Source organism: Amblyraja radiata, chromosome 19 (genome assembly GCF_010909765.2).
Source record: "Amblyraja radiata isolate CabotCenter1 chromosome 19, sAmbRad1.1.pri, whole genome shotgun sequence".
In the NCBI taxonomy this organism is placed as follows: domain Eukaryota; kingdom Metazoa; phylum Chordata; class Chondrichthyes; order Rajiformes; family Rajidae; genus Amblyraja; species Amblyraja radiata.
In genome coordinates, this window is record NC_045974.1 from 17,693,059 (window position 1) to 17,709,612 (window position 16,554).

General features: G+C 41.9%; 1 protein-coding gene across 1 annotated transcript in view; it reads left to right on the plus strand.

Annotated features, from left to right (window-relative positions):
- Nucleotides 1-12,300, plus strand: part of LOC116984262 (cytidine and dCMP deaminase domain-containing protein 1-like) — an 87,242-nt gene extending 74,942 nt beyond the window's left edge. The window contains exons 9-12 of the mRNA XM_033038379.1: nt 2,308-2,441; nt 9,017-9,170; nt 11,910-11,934; nt 12,269-12,300. Of these exons, the coding sequence (XP_032894270.1) occupies nt 2,308-2,441; nt 9,017-9,170; nt 11,910-11,934; nt 12,269-12,300 (345 nt within the window). The remainder of the gene's footprint in view (nt 1-2,307; nt 2,442-9,016; nt 9,171-11,909; nt 11,935-12,268) is intronic.
- Nucleotides 12,301-16,554: the final 4,254 nt, after the last annotated feature.

A 16,554-nucleotide genomic window follows, 5' to 3' on the forward strand; every position in this document is an offset into this window, starting at 1 on the left:
TGGAATATAAGCTGCAGGTTCCAAGTGCAAGTTGAATATGGCCAGAGCTCTGGGTCAGGAGTGTGAGCTAGGTATGGGTTAGTAGTGGGGGCTACCTTGCATACAGATACATTTCCCGGTGAGACTGGTGAGCTTAAAGGGAGCACCCGGAACAAGATCCAGGTCAATTTGAAGGAAGCACAGGAAACAGGGTCCCACGTGTTGAACAGAACCAGGACAATGGTGTATGGGAAGAACCAGCAGGATTTGGTCGAATGGTGTGTTATCTGAGTTTTTTAATGAAAAAAAAAATAAAATATTTTTATTAGAAGTACAATAAAATACAGTATTACACATCACATATATCTTATTACATTTGTTGTACCACTTCATTTTTTGAGCTTTAAGAAAGATAGAAATAAAGGAAGTAAGGAAAGTGAAAAAGAGTCGTGAAGGTGCAGGAAAGTGTTGGGAAAAGAAAGCCCCTTAGAAAAGAAGTTAGAGAAGGAAGTAAAGAAAGGAAATAGACCCTAGAAAAGAAAGAAAAAACAAAAAGAGAAACAATCGCTCTATTATAACACAAAACTCCGCAAAAAGGGATATACCAACCGTATTTTTTTTTACTCCCCGTTACCAGATCCTGGCACCATTTATTTTTTAAATTACTATTGCACCTTGTGCTTGTAGTAGTTCCATAAATGCAGACCATGTCTTTTGGAAGTGGTCTGCTTTGCCTGCTAGGAGGTCTAATCTCTTCCAGGTGTAATGTTTCGAACATATTTGAAATCCACAATTTTATTGTTGGTATAGGAGCATTTTTCCAGAATTTGAGTATAAGCTTTTTTCCCGTTATTAGCCCGTAATTAAGTAGGTTCTTTTGGAACACGTTTAGTTCAGGACTACCTTCCGTTATTCCAAAAATAATCCATTCTGCTTTTGGTATCAGTTTTATTTTAAATAATTTTGTGAAGATTTCAAATATTTCGTTCCAGAATTTTGGGATTTTTATACAAAAAACAAAAGAGTGCGCTATGGTAGCTTCTTGAGACTGACATTTATCACAAATGGGAGAGACGTTAGGGAAAAGTTTATTTATTTTGGTTTTTGAATAGTATAGTCTATGTTATGTTTTGAATTGAATTAGAGTATGTCGTACGTTGATCGAGCATTTATGCACATATAGTAAATGTTTATCCCAGCTCTCTTTTGAAATTTTTATAGTTAGTTCTTGTTCCCAGTCTCTTCTAATACCATCAGTTGTAGGTATTTCTATATTTAAAATAGTGTTGTATAAGTATGATATTAGGTTTGCTGATTCAGCCTTTGTCTTCATTGCTTCATCCAGTAAGTCTGGAGGCATGTTATGATAGTCTTTTGTGTATTTTTTCAGATAGTCATGGATTTGAAGATATTTAAAATATTGATTATTTCTCAAATTATATTTCAGTTGTAATTGTTGAAATGATAATAATTTTCCAAATTCATACAAGTCTCCGAGCATTTTGATTCCCATTCTTTCCCATTGTGTAAATGATTTATCTATAATTGAAGGTTTAAATGGCGGATTGTTGACTATTGGCATTAAAAGAGATAGATTTCTTAATTTTAGATTCTGTTTTATTTGTTTCCAAGTTCTAATTGTGCTATGTATAATTGGATTTTTATTGTAATTTTTGTTATTCAGATTCATTGGTGAGAGGAGAGTCGCTCCTGTATTACATGGAGAGCAGTCCTCTCTCTCCATTACAATCCAGTCCACCTGCTGGGCAGAGTTGTCCAGCAGGTGAATCATATTTTTAATATTTACTGCCCAATTATAGTACATAAAGTTAGGGAGCGCTAGACCACCCATCTCTTTTGGTTTACTAAGGTGTTGTCTTTGTATTCTGTGGGATTTATAATCCCATACAAAATTTGTAATGTCTGAGTCCAATTTTTTGAAATACTTTTTTGGAAGATATATAGGTATTGATTGGAATAAATATAGGATTTGTGGTAAAAAGATCATTTTTATAGCATTTATTCGGCCTATTAAAGACATCGGGAGCGTTTTCCAGAATTTGATTAGATTATTTAGTTTCTTAAGTAAGGGACTATTATTGGCATTAAACATAGCGTGATAGTTTCTAGTGATTTCAATTCCCAAATATTTGAATTTTTCTGTGGTTATTTTAAAGGGGAATTTCAAGAGATGTGTTGAGTTTCGGTTTTATCGACATAATTTCACTTTTGTTCCAGTTTATCCTGTATCCTGAGTTATTCTGAGTTATTCTAAGTTATCTGAGTTCTAACCGTATTATTGACAAAGCACCTATTCTTGTTCTGTAGGTTGGAGCTGGCTATAATGGGTACATCAAGAAGGCAACATATGGAAACTTCCCTCGCCGTGGGCAAAAAAAAAATTCGATACCAGCCAAAGCCAAATCCATGGTTCATGCAGAAGTGAACACACTTCTCCTCAGGTTTGGCATGTTATCGGGGTTTTGGGTATGATGCCTGTGTACAGTTAGTGTACCAAATGCTTTGTTAGAGCCAACCATTGGTCCATAGCTCCCTGAATCTGTCCGGAAAGACATAACTGAAGACAGGCCTTGATACTGAGGAAACGTAGCCATATGACTCAATAATCCTGGCAGTGAGGAAGAAGAAGCATGTAGCTACTGGGTACCGAATCCCTGCTCTTAGAAAGGGTATGCAGGAGAGTGTGTTTGTCAGGAGAACGAGGGCTGCAGATGTTAAAAAAAGAGCCTGTCCTGGTACATGTAACATCCACATATCATGTACTGTCTCTCATGGGAATCCACTCATCCTCTACTGTACCACATTAGCCCAAACGCTGTTAAACATAGAAACATAGAAACATAGAAATATAGAAATTAGGTGCAGGAGTAGGCCATTCGGCCCTTCGAGCCTGCACCGCCATTCAATATGATCATGGCTGATCATCCAACTCAGTATCCCGTACCTGCCTTCTCTCCATACCCTCTGATCCCCCTAGCCACAAGGGCCACATCTAACTCCCTCTTAAATATAGCCAATGAACTGGCCTCGACTACCCTCTGTGGCAGGGAGTTCCAGAGATTCACCACTCTCTGTGTGAAAAAAGTTCTTCTCATCTCGGTTTTAAAGGATTTCCCCCTTATCCTTAAGCTGTGACCCCTTGTCCTGGACTTCCCCAACATCGGGAGCAATCTTCCTGCATCTAGCCTGTCCAACCCCTTAAGAATTTTGTAAGTTTCTATAAGATCCCCTCTCAATCTCCTAAATTCTAGAGAGTATAAACCAAGTCTATCCAGTCTTTCTTCATAAGACAGTCCTGACATCCCAGGAATCAGTCTGGTGAACCTTCTCTGCACTCCCTCTATGGCAATAATGTCCTTCCTCAGATTTGGAGACCAAAACTGTACGCAATACTCCAGGTGTGGTCTCACCAAGACCCTGTACAACTGCAGTAGAACCTCCCTGCTCCTATACTCAAATCCTTTTGCTATGAAAGCTAACATACCATTCGCTTTCTTCACTGCCTGCTGCACCTGCATGCCCACTTTCAATGACTGGTGTACCATGACACCCAGGTCTCGCTGCATCTCCCCTTTTCCTAGTCGGCCACCATTTAGATAATAGTCTGCTTTCCTGTTTTTGCCACCAAAATGAATAACCTCACATTTATCCACATTATACTGCATCTGCCAAACATTTGCCCACTCACCCAGCCTATCCAAGTCACCTTGCAGTCTCCTAGCATCTTCCTCACAGCTAACACTGCCCCCCAGCTTAGTGTCATCCGCAAACTTGGAGATATTGCCTTCAATTCCCTCATCCAGATCATTAATATATATTGTAAATAGCTGGGGTCCCAGCACTGAGCCTTGCGGTACCCCACTAGTCACTGCCTGCCATTGTGAAAAGGACCCGTTTACTCCTACTCTTTGCTTCCTGTTTGCCAGCCAGTTCTCTATCCACATCAATACTGAACCCCCAATGCCGTGTGCTTTAAGTTTGTAAACTAATCTCTTATGTGGGACCTTGTCGAAAGCCTTCTGGAAGTCCAGATACACCACATCCACTGGTTCTCCCTTATCCACGCTACTAGTTACATCCTCGAAAAATTCTATAAGATTCGTCAGACATGATTTACCTTTTGTAAATCCATGCTGACTTTGTCCAATGATTTCACCACTTTCCAAATGTGCTGCTATCCCATCTTTAATAACTGACTCTAGCAGTTTCCCCACTACCGATGTTAGACTAACTGGTCTGTAATTCCCCGTTTTCTCTCTCCCTCCCTTCTTAAAAAGTGGGGTTACGTTTGCTACCCGCCAATCCTCAGGAACTACTCCAGAATCTAAAGAGTTTTGAAAGATTATTACTAATGCATCCACTATTTCTGGAGCTACTTCCTTAAGTACTCTGGGATGCAGCCTATCTGGCCCTGGGGATTTATCGGCCTTTAATCCATTTAATTTACCCAACACCACTTCCCGGCTAACCTGGATTTCACTCAATTCCTCCAACTCCTTTGACCCGCGGTCCCCTGCTATTTCCGGCAGATTATTTATGTCTTCCTTAGTGAAGACGGAACCAAAGTAGTTATTCAATTGGTCCGCCATATCCTTGTTCCCCATGATCAACTCACCTGTTTCTGACTGCAAGGGACCTACATTTGTTTTAACTAATCTCTTTCTTTTCACATATCTATAAAAACTTTTGCAGTCAGTTTTTATGTTCCCTGCCAGTTTTCTTTCATAATCTATTTTTCCTTTCCTAATTAAGCCCTTTGTCCTCCTCTGCTGGTCTCTGAATTTCTCCCAGTCCTCCGGTATGCTGCTTTTTCTGGCTAATTTGTACGCATCATCCTTCGCTTTGATACTATCCCTGATTTCCCTTGTTATCCACGGATGCACTACCTTCCCTGATTTATTCTTTTGCCAAACTGGGATGAACAATTTTTGTAGTTCATCCATGCAGTCTTTAAATGTCTTCCATTGCATTTCCACCGTCAACCCTTTTAGAATTAATTGCCAGTCAATCTTGGCCAATTCACGTCTCATACCCTCAAAGTTACCTTTCTTTAAGTTCAGAACCATTGTTTCTGAATTAACAATGTCACTCTCCATCCTAATGAAGAACTCAACCATATTATGGTCACTCTTGCCCAAGGGGGCACGTACAACAAGACTGCTAACTAACCCTTCCTCATTACTCAATACCCAGTCTAAAATAGCCTGCTCTCTCGTTGGTTCCTCTACATGTTGATTTAGATAACTATCCCGCATACATTCCAAAAAATCCTCTTCCTCAGCACCCCTGCCAATTTGATTCACCCAATCTATATGTAGATTGAAGTCACCCATTATAACGGTTTTGCCTTTGTCGCACGCATTTCTAATTTCCTGTTTGATACCATCTCCAACTTCACTATTACTGTTAGGTGGCCTGTACACAACACCCACCAGCGTTTTCTGCCCCTTAGTGTTTCGCAGCTCTACCCATACCGATTCCACATCCTGCAAACTAATGTCCTTCCTTTCCATTGCGTTAATCTCCTCTCTAATCAGCAACGCTACCCCACCTCCTTTTCCTTTCTCTCTATCCCTCCTGAATATTGAATATTGAATATCCCTGGATGTTCAGCTCCCAGCCTTGGTCACCCTGGAGCCATGTCTCCGTGATCCCAACTATATCATAGTCATTAATAGCTATTAAAAAACACATTAAAAAAAGTTGTATTCATCTACACGTCCCATATGCCTGTAACTGCCCCACACTCTGTGTATTATCACACATACCCGATATTGGTCTATGTACTAAACAGCCCCTACACACTACACAGTGGAATCTACCTTTAGTTTGCCACCTTGCCCCACCCCTCTCCACTACTTTTATACTGGCTAGCTGCCCTCTACTCTATTAGTCCAAATGAAGGTTCCCAATCTATATACTGTGCACACTCCTTATTCTGTCTCACTACGTATACTGCCCTGCACTCCCTATACTGCCCCACACTCCCTACACACACTCCCTATACTGCCCTGCACTCCCTATATTGTCCCACACTCCCTATACACACTCCCTATACTGCCCTGCACTCCCTCTACACACTCCCTATAATGCCCCACACTCCCTATACTGCCCCACACTCCCTATACTGCACTCCCTTTATTGTCCACAATCCCTACACTCTCGACATTTCCTATACTATCTACATACTCCTAATAGTGTCCAACCACTAAGCGCGCTTCTTAAACTTTCCCTGAACACTACACATAAACATTAAACTATTGCATCTTTATTTGTTTTGTTATTGTTTAATGTGCTTATAAAACTGTAGCAGGTAAGAATTTCATTGTTCTATGATGCCGATGCATATGACAATTAAACACTCTTGATTCATGAGTTCTGCTTCTGAATTTTCTGTCCTCTTGACCAGAACATCAATATCTTCCTGGAGTCTAAAGGTCCCTTCCTCACTGTTCACCACATGGCCAACACATGTATCATTTGCAGGCTTCCTCACTATTCCTTCTCCATTTAAATGTAACTAATTGATAAAGAAACCAAGGGACCATCGCACACATACATTAACCATCACCTCTACATCCTGCCACTGACCTAATGTCAGATCCAATTTGTTACTTCCCTCTAACTCCAATGGAATATCAGCAGCCCTGTTAATGTCCAGGTAGACTGCATCAAGTAGTCATCCAGGTACTTTCTAAATTTAATGAGGGTCCCTGCCTCCACCAGCCTTTAAGCTGAGAGTTCGAGAACTCCACAGCCATTCTGAGAAACTGAGTAATTAGTCTAATTTTAGTATTGTCATCAATTAAAAAAAAAATCATGGTCTCATCTTTGATCATTGGTACCCAGAGATCTGCACACTCAAGAACTTAAGACTATTGACTCTCTCCACCGCTGTCTCAATAAAGATGGTGCATGGATCCTCAACTTTCCCTTCCTGAAGTCAACAATCAGCTCCTTGATCGTGTTAATGTTAAGAACCAGATCATGGTTGTTGCACCATTCAATCAGATTATTGAATTCCTCGCTCATTACCAGTTATTCATCCAACAACAATAGGATTCTGAAGTGGGAAAAAAATATATAGTAATTGTGGGGGTAATTGTGTACACATCATTTTTGTTAGTTCAGTTTTTGTTATCAGACTTCTGAATAATCCTTCCATAAGTTAAGATACTGTCTGATTCACCTCTACCCCATTGTAGACATTGAACGTTAATAGTGGAACTGTTGTGCTACAATGGTGACAACTATAATCTGAACTCTATATCTTCTCCTGTACTCTACCTATTATACTTGAGTTTGACATTTGTATTTATGTATAGTATTAGCTGATCTGATTACAATGCATATAGAGGTTTTCACTGTACCTCAGTACATTTAAATCAATAATAAACCAAAACATAAACCACCTAAACCAAAGTTGACCCCACCCTGTCGAAAAATACACAGAAAGCACTCAATATGGTAACAGTATTTCCACAGTGTTGTAATGAAGGACACCAAATACACATGGCTGATAAGTGAGAACAATTATTAAGAATGGAGAGAGAGATAGGAAACTAATTCTGCACTTTGTAACAATGAACATAATATGTATATCAGACTTTAGAATCTTCTTCTTGCGTATGATGTGCATGACAAGTTGTAAGTCAACTTGTTCTATTTGATCTTGTTTGTGCACGTCGGGTTGATTGCATTAATCGAAACAGGGTGGACCACGTGAAGGTTACAATCTCCCACCCCAGACTTTAGAATTAAATAATAAGATGGGAGCTCGCTTGTATGTAGTAGTGTTCATAAGACGGGCTTCTGTAACCCAGGCAGTATAAAATGTACGTCGAAACACAGTACCATCTGTTCCAGCCCATTCCAGTTCCAATCACATTACAGGAGAGAGATTACTACACCAGGAAAGTGTAAACGGAAAATTAAGAGGAAGTTCCTGGGCTGAAAATCCTTAGCTATGGAAAAATATTGGATAGGCTGAGATTGTTTTCATTTGTAACAGTAGCCTGTGGGGAGACTTAACATAGGTGAATGGTAGGACGAAGGGCTTAGACAAGAGGGGCCTATTTCCCGCATCAGTATGGTGAATAGCTGAACAGATGTAAAATATTTGGTAGATGGATTAGAGAGGGGATTTAGAAAAGGTTTTCATCCACATAGGAGTAGGGGTCTGGGATGTACTACCCATACGATTGGTAACATCTACAGTAGAACCCTCCCCATATTTAAACAGTGTTGGGATAAGTATGTGAACAGCTGTAAGCTGCCAGGCTGCAGAGCCAGAGCAGGAAGGTGGCATCAGGTTGTCGATCTCTTCTTTGGAAGGGACAAGTACGATGGGCTGAATGCATACACATTTTCTATGATTCTCCCATTGAAAGCTCTACTCTCCTTTTCCTGGTAATCCTACATTCAGGAGAATGTAGATGCTTCATGATATTCCCACTGCAAATGGTAAATGTTATGTTTTGCATTCAGTGGGAGGCTGGCATCATTGCTGGCTACTTAGTGGCTACATAAGTTTCAACCCCATTGCTCAGACTCTAGGTTCATACTTAGGCTTGGATTCAGAAGGGTTTCTCTAAGAGTTTTCCATCTCAACTAATGTTTTCCCTAATCCCAATTTGGTTGCTCCAAATTTGGAAGTCTTGATTTTACTGGGAATGGTAGGTACCTAAAACGTGCTGCCAGGTGTGGTGGTGGAAGCAGATACAATAGCAACTTTTAAGAGGCATTTAGGTAGACACGGGAACGGGCAGTGAATGGACGGATGTAGACCAGTTGTGGGTAGAGGGGATTAGTGTAAAATGATAACAGCACAGACTTCATGAGCCGAATGGCCTGTTCCTGTGCTGTAGAACTCTATGATTCTATGACATATGCTTCCAGCTTCACTTAATTTCAGTGATTTATTACCCTCCCAATCCCATATTTTCTTTACCAAATTAGTCACAATTCTGCTTCAGCACAATTGGGCCTAACCACTTGCTGATCTCTGCTGTTACAGGTCAGACAGGGACATCGATTCTGCTGTGCTGGTTTCTTCCAAAACACCCTGCAAAGAATGTGAAATGAAGATCATCGCTTCTGGCATAAAGACTATGGTTTCTGTCAAAGATGTGCCGGAATCAAAGAGGGATAAAGAATGGAAACACATTGTGGTAAGTGCATTGCATCTTTTGTTCCTTCATCATTTGTTTAATTTTGGCCAAAGAAGGCTCACTATTCACGTTCAGTGTAGAGCACCATTTGTAATGTTGGAGCAGCAACATTATTAGGACTTAGATATTTCAGGGAAAAACAATCAAAAATGTTTCAGAGAGTTAGCATTTAGCCAGTTAGCCCTGGAGAGTTAGCATTTATTTCTCCCCTTTTTGTCATTACATTAAATACTGTGCAGAATTTACGCTAACATTTATTCTGCTTTTGGAGTGCTGCACCTATAGTAGCTGCTGAAATGCTCAGGGAGTCGCTGGTCCAGGAAGAGCAGTTTATTGGGGTGCAACAGAGCTGATAAAGCCTTGTCGGGCTGAAGTACAGGCTTCACTATCCTTCGAAATATGTGTAAAAATAAACTAAGGTAGTGGGGAAATGTTTCAGGTGAGAGCCTTAGAATCACACAGTACAGAAACAGGACTTTTGGCCCTATTCAACTATGCCGACAAAGATCCCCCATCCAAGCGAGAACCGTTTGCCAGCATCTGGCCCACCATATCTCTCTAAACCATTTCTATCCATGTATCTTTCCAAATATATTTTAAATATTGCTATTGTACCTCTCTCAGCTACTTCATCAGGCATCACACTCCATGTACCAACCGCTCTGAGTGAACAGCAATCTTTTTTAAAGCAATAGACAAACTACTCAACCGACAAAGAACTCAACGGGTCAGGCACCATCTGTGGTGAGAAATGGACAGACGTCATTTCAAGTTGGGATCTTTCTTCTGACCTGAAACGCCGTCCATCAGCCTATGGACGGAGCCTGACCAAAATGTGGTCTGTCCATTTCCCTTCGCAGATACTGCCTGATCCGCTGAGTTCCTCCAGCAGTTTGCTTTTTGCACAAGATTCCAGCATCTGCAGTTTCGTGTGTCTCAATATTTAAAAAATGGTAATGAAGGGAGAACAATTAATCTATACATTGATGTTTAAAAGGAATTTGATCAAGTAGTTCAGACAGTTGCATCACAGCTCCAGAGATTACGATTCAATCTTGACCTCGGATGCTGTCCTTGTGGAGTTTGCGTGTTCAATCTGTGACTATATTCACTTGCAAAATCATACAGTTGATTAGGTTAAATGTCTTCTGTAAATTGTCCCTGTGGGTGGTCGCAGGGGATTTTTGACAGGGGAGGGATGGGAACCATACTGTGATTGTCAGAAGTGGATGTATGAATGGGAAAGGTTCAGAGGGATATGGGGCAAATGGGAGCAAGTGGAACTAACTTAGATGGGGCACCTTGGTGGGCATGGACAAGTTGGACTGTTCGTGCAGTATGACTTGATGACTCTATGACTGATATCCATTTGGCTTTGGTTTATGGAGATTCAAACTTGATGCATCTTGTGAATCAAAATCCTTAAAACTTAAATAAAAACTGAAAATATCCCAAACTGAGATTATATCCCAAAATTGAAATTAAAATATCTAAGTTTCAGTTAGGATCTGCCACTTGGAGTTATGTGTCTGTATGAGTGTTGTCTAATCTATATTCTCAATATGGTTCACAGTAGCACAGTGGTTACATTATCAGACAAATATTACAGAGGCCTAGACTCACAATCGAGCAAACTCGAGTTTGACTTTACCTCCCATCACACATACAGTGGAATATTAAGACTAGTTGATAGGTTGGATTTTTTAAAATAAATCCAGCCATTAATAACGTGACCATAAAATCTAACTGGTTCATTAACCTGTTCACTGACAGGTTTTTTTTTCACTATTGGCCATGACCCGAGTATCATGACATCTTCCACCCTCGTTAGGCTTGTGTCCCGGGCTTCCAAATCCTTCTGGAATGTTCACCTCCGTGTGAATTTTGGGTGGCCTCTTTTCCTTCTTCCGTCAGGGTGCCATGTCATTGCTATCATATGTGCACGTTCCGGTGACATTCTGAGTACATGACCTGCAAATTTCATCCTGCGTCCCTCTATGTCTTGGCTGAGAGGCTTTGTTGCAGTTTCATGGTAGATCTCCTCATTTGTGATGTGGTCTCTGTAGCTAGTCTTAAGGATCTTCCTCAAGCAGCGTTATTGGAATGCATCCAATTTATTTTTCATCTTCACATTAATTTTCCATGTCTCACTGGCATAGAGGACTATGGACTGGAAGAGTTTGACTTTTAGCATCTTGACTTTTCCCACCACTAGACCATATTGGTTGCATTCGTCTGAAAACTGATGCAGCTTTACCAATTCAGGAGTTAATGTCGAACTCTACATCTCCATCTACTGTCAAGATAGGTAAATCTTGTGGTGTTTTCCACAGCTTCCCCATTGGTTATCAGTTGGTCTTTTGGCTGCTGGTCTCCAGTCTGCATGGGCTTAGTCTTCTGGCAGCTGATGGCATCCAACCTTTGATGCATTCTCCTCCAGACTCTGCTAGTGGTGCAATGTCATCGGCAAAATCTAGGTCAGTGAGGCGTCTACCTGTTCTCCACGGTATTCCAAAGTCAGGTTTGTTCATTGTCTTCTGCACGACGTAGTCAATTGTGACAATAAACAGTAAGGGGGACAGAAGGCATCTAGATCACCAAAAATTAATAAATTGTCACGTCTCCATAAGGAGTTTGTATTGCAAACTGTGAGTGAGGAACTATTTATTGCTCATATTGAGGTAATTCTGATCGTTTAGACTGGGAAGTATTGAAACTATTTCCGTCCTCTCTCCCCAGTGGAAGTGGCCCAAAGACGTCCAAGGTAAGACTCATAATTGCAAACATTGGAATTAGATGTATAGAGTTAATGCTAGTGGAGAAACTCATTACTGGATTAAGTAGCGCATGATAAAGCTGTGAATTCACGCCATTCCCCCTTTCTGTCCTGGGGCTCCTCCATTGTCAGAGTGAGGCCCAGTGCAAATTGGAGGAACAGCACCTCACATTTTGCTTGGGTAACTTACACCCCAGCGGTATGAACATTGACTTCTCTAACTTCAAATGCTCTGCATAGTCTACTCTTCTGCCTCACTTTCCCAAGGTTTACTTAAATGTAGAGCCTTGTTTTCTGACTCGTCCTCCTCCCTCTTAACTAGTATATCGAATACCATTCAACGATGACTGCTAGCCAAGCGTTACTACACCATTAACTAATTGACTAACTCAGACTAATTATTCATTATTTTTGGTAGCTGAAGGACATATCGTTCCAGAAAAAGTGAACACGATATTCTAATTATGGCACAACCAATGATTTATACAAGTTTTCTATTAGCTTCTTAAGCATTATTTCCCATTTGAAAATGTAGCATATCATATGCTTTTGAAGGTTTGTATACCTGAACGCTGATTTTTTAAATGTGCACATTTTATGCATCTCCTTTCTCCAAAATACCTCCCAAAATACATAATTGAGTTTTCGAGAGCGGGGCGAGCGGGGAGAGCAGGGAGAGCGGCGGAGAGGGGAAAGAGTGGAGAGGGGAGAGTGGCGGAGAGGGGAGAGGGGAGAGCGGCGGAGAGGGGAGAGGGGAGAGCGGCGGAGAGGCACGGAGGCAGAGCGGCACGGATGCAGAGAGGCACGGAGGCAAATAAAATAACGTGGAATAATAAAATAACATGATTTACCTGAGCCCGTGCTCGCGGTCCGGTAGCCATGACAGTGAGTTTAAGAAATTCTCCCTTGAATTTTATTCAAAGGAACGCGGTGTTAAAACACAATTACATTTACTGAGGAATGTGGATCGATGTATTGATGACACATTGTATAACTACTGTTAACTACTGGCTGTTAACAAGTGCTAACAGTGGCAGTTAACAAATCGTTTTCGTCTGAGTTGAATAAAGTGTGAAACGGCTTGAATCTTTCTGCAGTACTCATTAAACCCGAGCTAGAAATTGAAAACTAGGGGACGCCGTACCTCTACATACCCCCCATTTCCATCACTGACCTGGAATCACCAGGAGAAAGTGACAACTCCACACAGACAGCACCTGTGGTCTTCATTGTATCCAAGATTCTGTAGTTGTGAGGCTGTGTCAGTGTGCCAAGCTTAAATGCTGCTGGGACAGTATACAAGGCCAAACACACCAATGTCAGAGCTAGATGGGAAATTAAAGTTGGGAGTATTTGTCTCCTCCTCTGACACCAGACATCTGAAAAAAACAATCCAGGAGAAACACAACGGAGTATCATCTAAAGCTTCCTCAGTGTCATCCCATTCAACGGTGCCAAGGGCATGAAATAGATGGTGACTACTGCAAAACAGCAGCAACAACACCATAGCAACCATTTTGCAATCAACTGTCAGAAAGATCTTCATGAAACTATTCTCAAACTGAAATTTGGCAAAATTTGACATTGTCACAAAATTAGTTGCCCGAGCAGGTAGGCAAAGTGATATAATGCAGGGGCTAGTTTTAAAGAGAGTCATAAGGAGAAGTAGCTAAGTTGGAGAGTCTTAATGGCCCTGTCTCATGGTGTGAGTCCACCCACGAGTGATCCCGAGTGAAAGAAAAAATCAAACTCAAAGGTTCAAAGGTTATTTATTAGTCACATACACCTAGGTGTAGTGAAATGCTTCTTGCCAGTGCAGCGCATAAAGAAAGAATACAGACATAACATTAATAAGAGATTAAACATAAAGAACATCCCCCCACAATGGCTCCCACCATGAGGGAAGGCACAAAGTCCAGTCCCCAACCCCAGTTCACCCATAGTCGGGCCCATTGAGGCCTCCACAGTTGCCTCTACGGAGGCCCGATGTTCCTGGCCGTTCTCGCCGGGTGATGTTGCTCCGGCGTCGGGAGAATCCTCGCAGCGGCTTGGGAACCCTGGAACGGCCGCTTCCGTACTGGAGGCCGCGGCTTCCGAAGCCAACAAGGCCGCGCCGGTTGGAGCTCCACAACTGGCGATCTCATCTAGAGATCCCAGGCTCCCGGTGTAAAGTTCAGCGCCGCCGCCCGCAGCTGGCCGCTCCTCAAACCCGCAGCTCCGCGATGTTTTACTCGGCGGTCTTCAGCTCACCGGAGCTCCAGCGCGGCGACCCAGGCAAGACATCGCCCGCTCCACGATAGCGCTCCAGCGCTGTGCCGCTGCCGAAGCCGTGGTTCTGGGCGGTCCGCGATAGGAAACGCCGCTCCAGGCCCGCTGGTAGGCCGCGAGGACGGGTCGAAGCTGCAGCCCGGAGAAAAGCTGCCTCTCCGACCAGGTAGGGACCCTGAAAGGTAGTTTCTCCAGCGCTTTTGCCTACCTTCGAGTAATTCCACGGGCCAGGCAACATCTCTTGTGAAAAGGAATAGGCGATGTTTCGGGACGGGACCCTTCTTCCGGCTAAGACCCAGCCTGAAGAACGATCTCGACCCAAAACATCACCTATTTCTTTTCTCCAGAGATGCTGCCTGACCAGCTGAGTTAGTCCATCATTTTGTGTCTATCTTTGGTTTAAACTAGCATCTGCAATTCCTTTCTTCCTAAAAGTCCATTTGAACGGCATTTGTTCAAGGTCTGGCATCAATCATTGAACGGCATAGGCTGTTCGTGTGGGGAGGAACTGCAGATGCTGGTTTACACCGAAGATAGACACTAAAATGCTGGACATGCAGCATTTCTGGAGAGAAGGAATGGGTGACGTTTCTGTTCGAGTCCCTTCTTCAGACTGAAAAAACGTTTCAACCCTTCTCTCCAGAGATGCTGCCGGCTTAGCTTTTTGTGTCTAGTAAGATTGTTTTATTCCTCTAATTTATCTCTCATCAAAACGTTGGTAAACTTCTAACAAAAAGATTAGGTAAAATGAACATTAACGTTATTTTTCCCCCTACAGCATGGTCCGTAGACCAGAGGGATAGCAGTGTGTGTCTCTCTACTCACCCAGTATGTCCGTCAGAGCAGCTGTCCCACCGTCGCGACTTAAACTGTATAAAAAGCAGCGGCTCAAAACATTGCTGATAGGGCAGATATGCCCGGAAAACACCCCTTTCACACTCACCCCAGCCCTGGGAAACAAAATGTTCAGAGCCCTGCAGTCACCCCAGCCCGCCCACGAACCTCTGAATGAAAGACAAAGCTCAGATGTTCACTTCAGCAGTGGGGTCCCAGAGTTTCCCAGCGCCTGGCCCACCTTTAAATTTAAACTCGGGTAAACTGAGTTTTTATTAAAAACCCAAATACAATTGGCCCTTAATTGTAAATATGAGAATGTTTTCCTATATTGTATGGTAGACTATCATCCGGCGTAGATACTATAATTTATCGGAAAAATATGAATAGACGAACACAGGGGTTTGTTCAAAATTGGAGTCATATCCCATCTACATCTCACACTCACTCGCTGTTTTCTAAGAAATGTCATTAAGGACTTATGTTATGTGTTTTTGCTGGACTGAAACCAACCCATTTACAACATAAAGTTGTGGGTAACTTTTTAGGAGAATACTTGTGATGTAAAGAACCTGAAATTAATTTATTTTACATAACACACAAAAATAACTCTGGTCTTAATTACCAATGCAGTTTGTGAACTTATTTGCGGGTGCGGCAGCATCTATGGAGCGAAGGAAATAGGCAACGTTTCGGCCCGAAACGCTGCAGTTCCTTCTTGGACTTGTGATCTTATTTTGTAAACTTCCCCACTGAGGCAAGCATATTGATCGGGTTAGTACAAATACACTTAAAACTCTGAATAGCAACACGCCACTAAGGAGCTTCTAACGATTCATTTATCAAGAAGCTAGAGTAACTCAGCGGGACAGGACGGCATCTCTGGAGAGAAGGAATAGGTGCTGTTTCGGGTCGAGACCCTTCTTCGGATTAAACCTGCATCTGCAGTTCCTTCCCATTTATAATTTATAACATTTATAAAATTCCCATTTATAAAATAATAAAATTAAATTAAAAATAATAGGATGATTAAAATCAGGAGACCACCAGAGGGCAGCACGAGTACATGCAGAGTTCCAACATAGCCCCGTCATGGAGGAGATTGTGAAAGGCAGTGGAGGCGTGGATGAGGATTGGTGAATGTGCTTGTGGGGAAACCAAAAAGAAGGGTGCAAATTATAAAATATGAAATGTCGTAGGTCAGCAAGCTAATCAATAATTGGTGCACAAACTAGAAGCAAGTTAAAATATGGGCAGCAAAGTCCTCACTAATAGATGGGATATGCTTCATTTGAGAGAGTTGCCCCCAGATAGAGGGTTATAATTGTGGAATCAGAGCCTTCATACTTCTTCACTAATCCCATGGTTCGTTGTGAAGTTGGCAGAGTGGTGTACGGGCAGAGAGAGTAGTGATGGTACCCATCCTATTCACTCGGTCTGGGGCCCTCCTCATTTTATTAAATCAACTGTTAATCTCAATATTATTGTCAATTATTGTCAAATAGG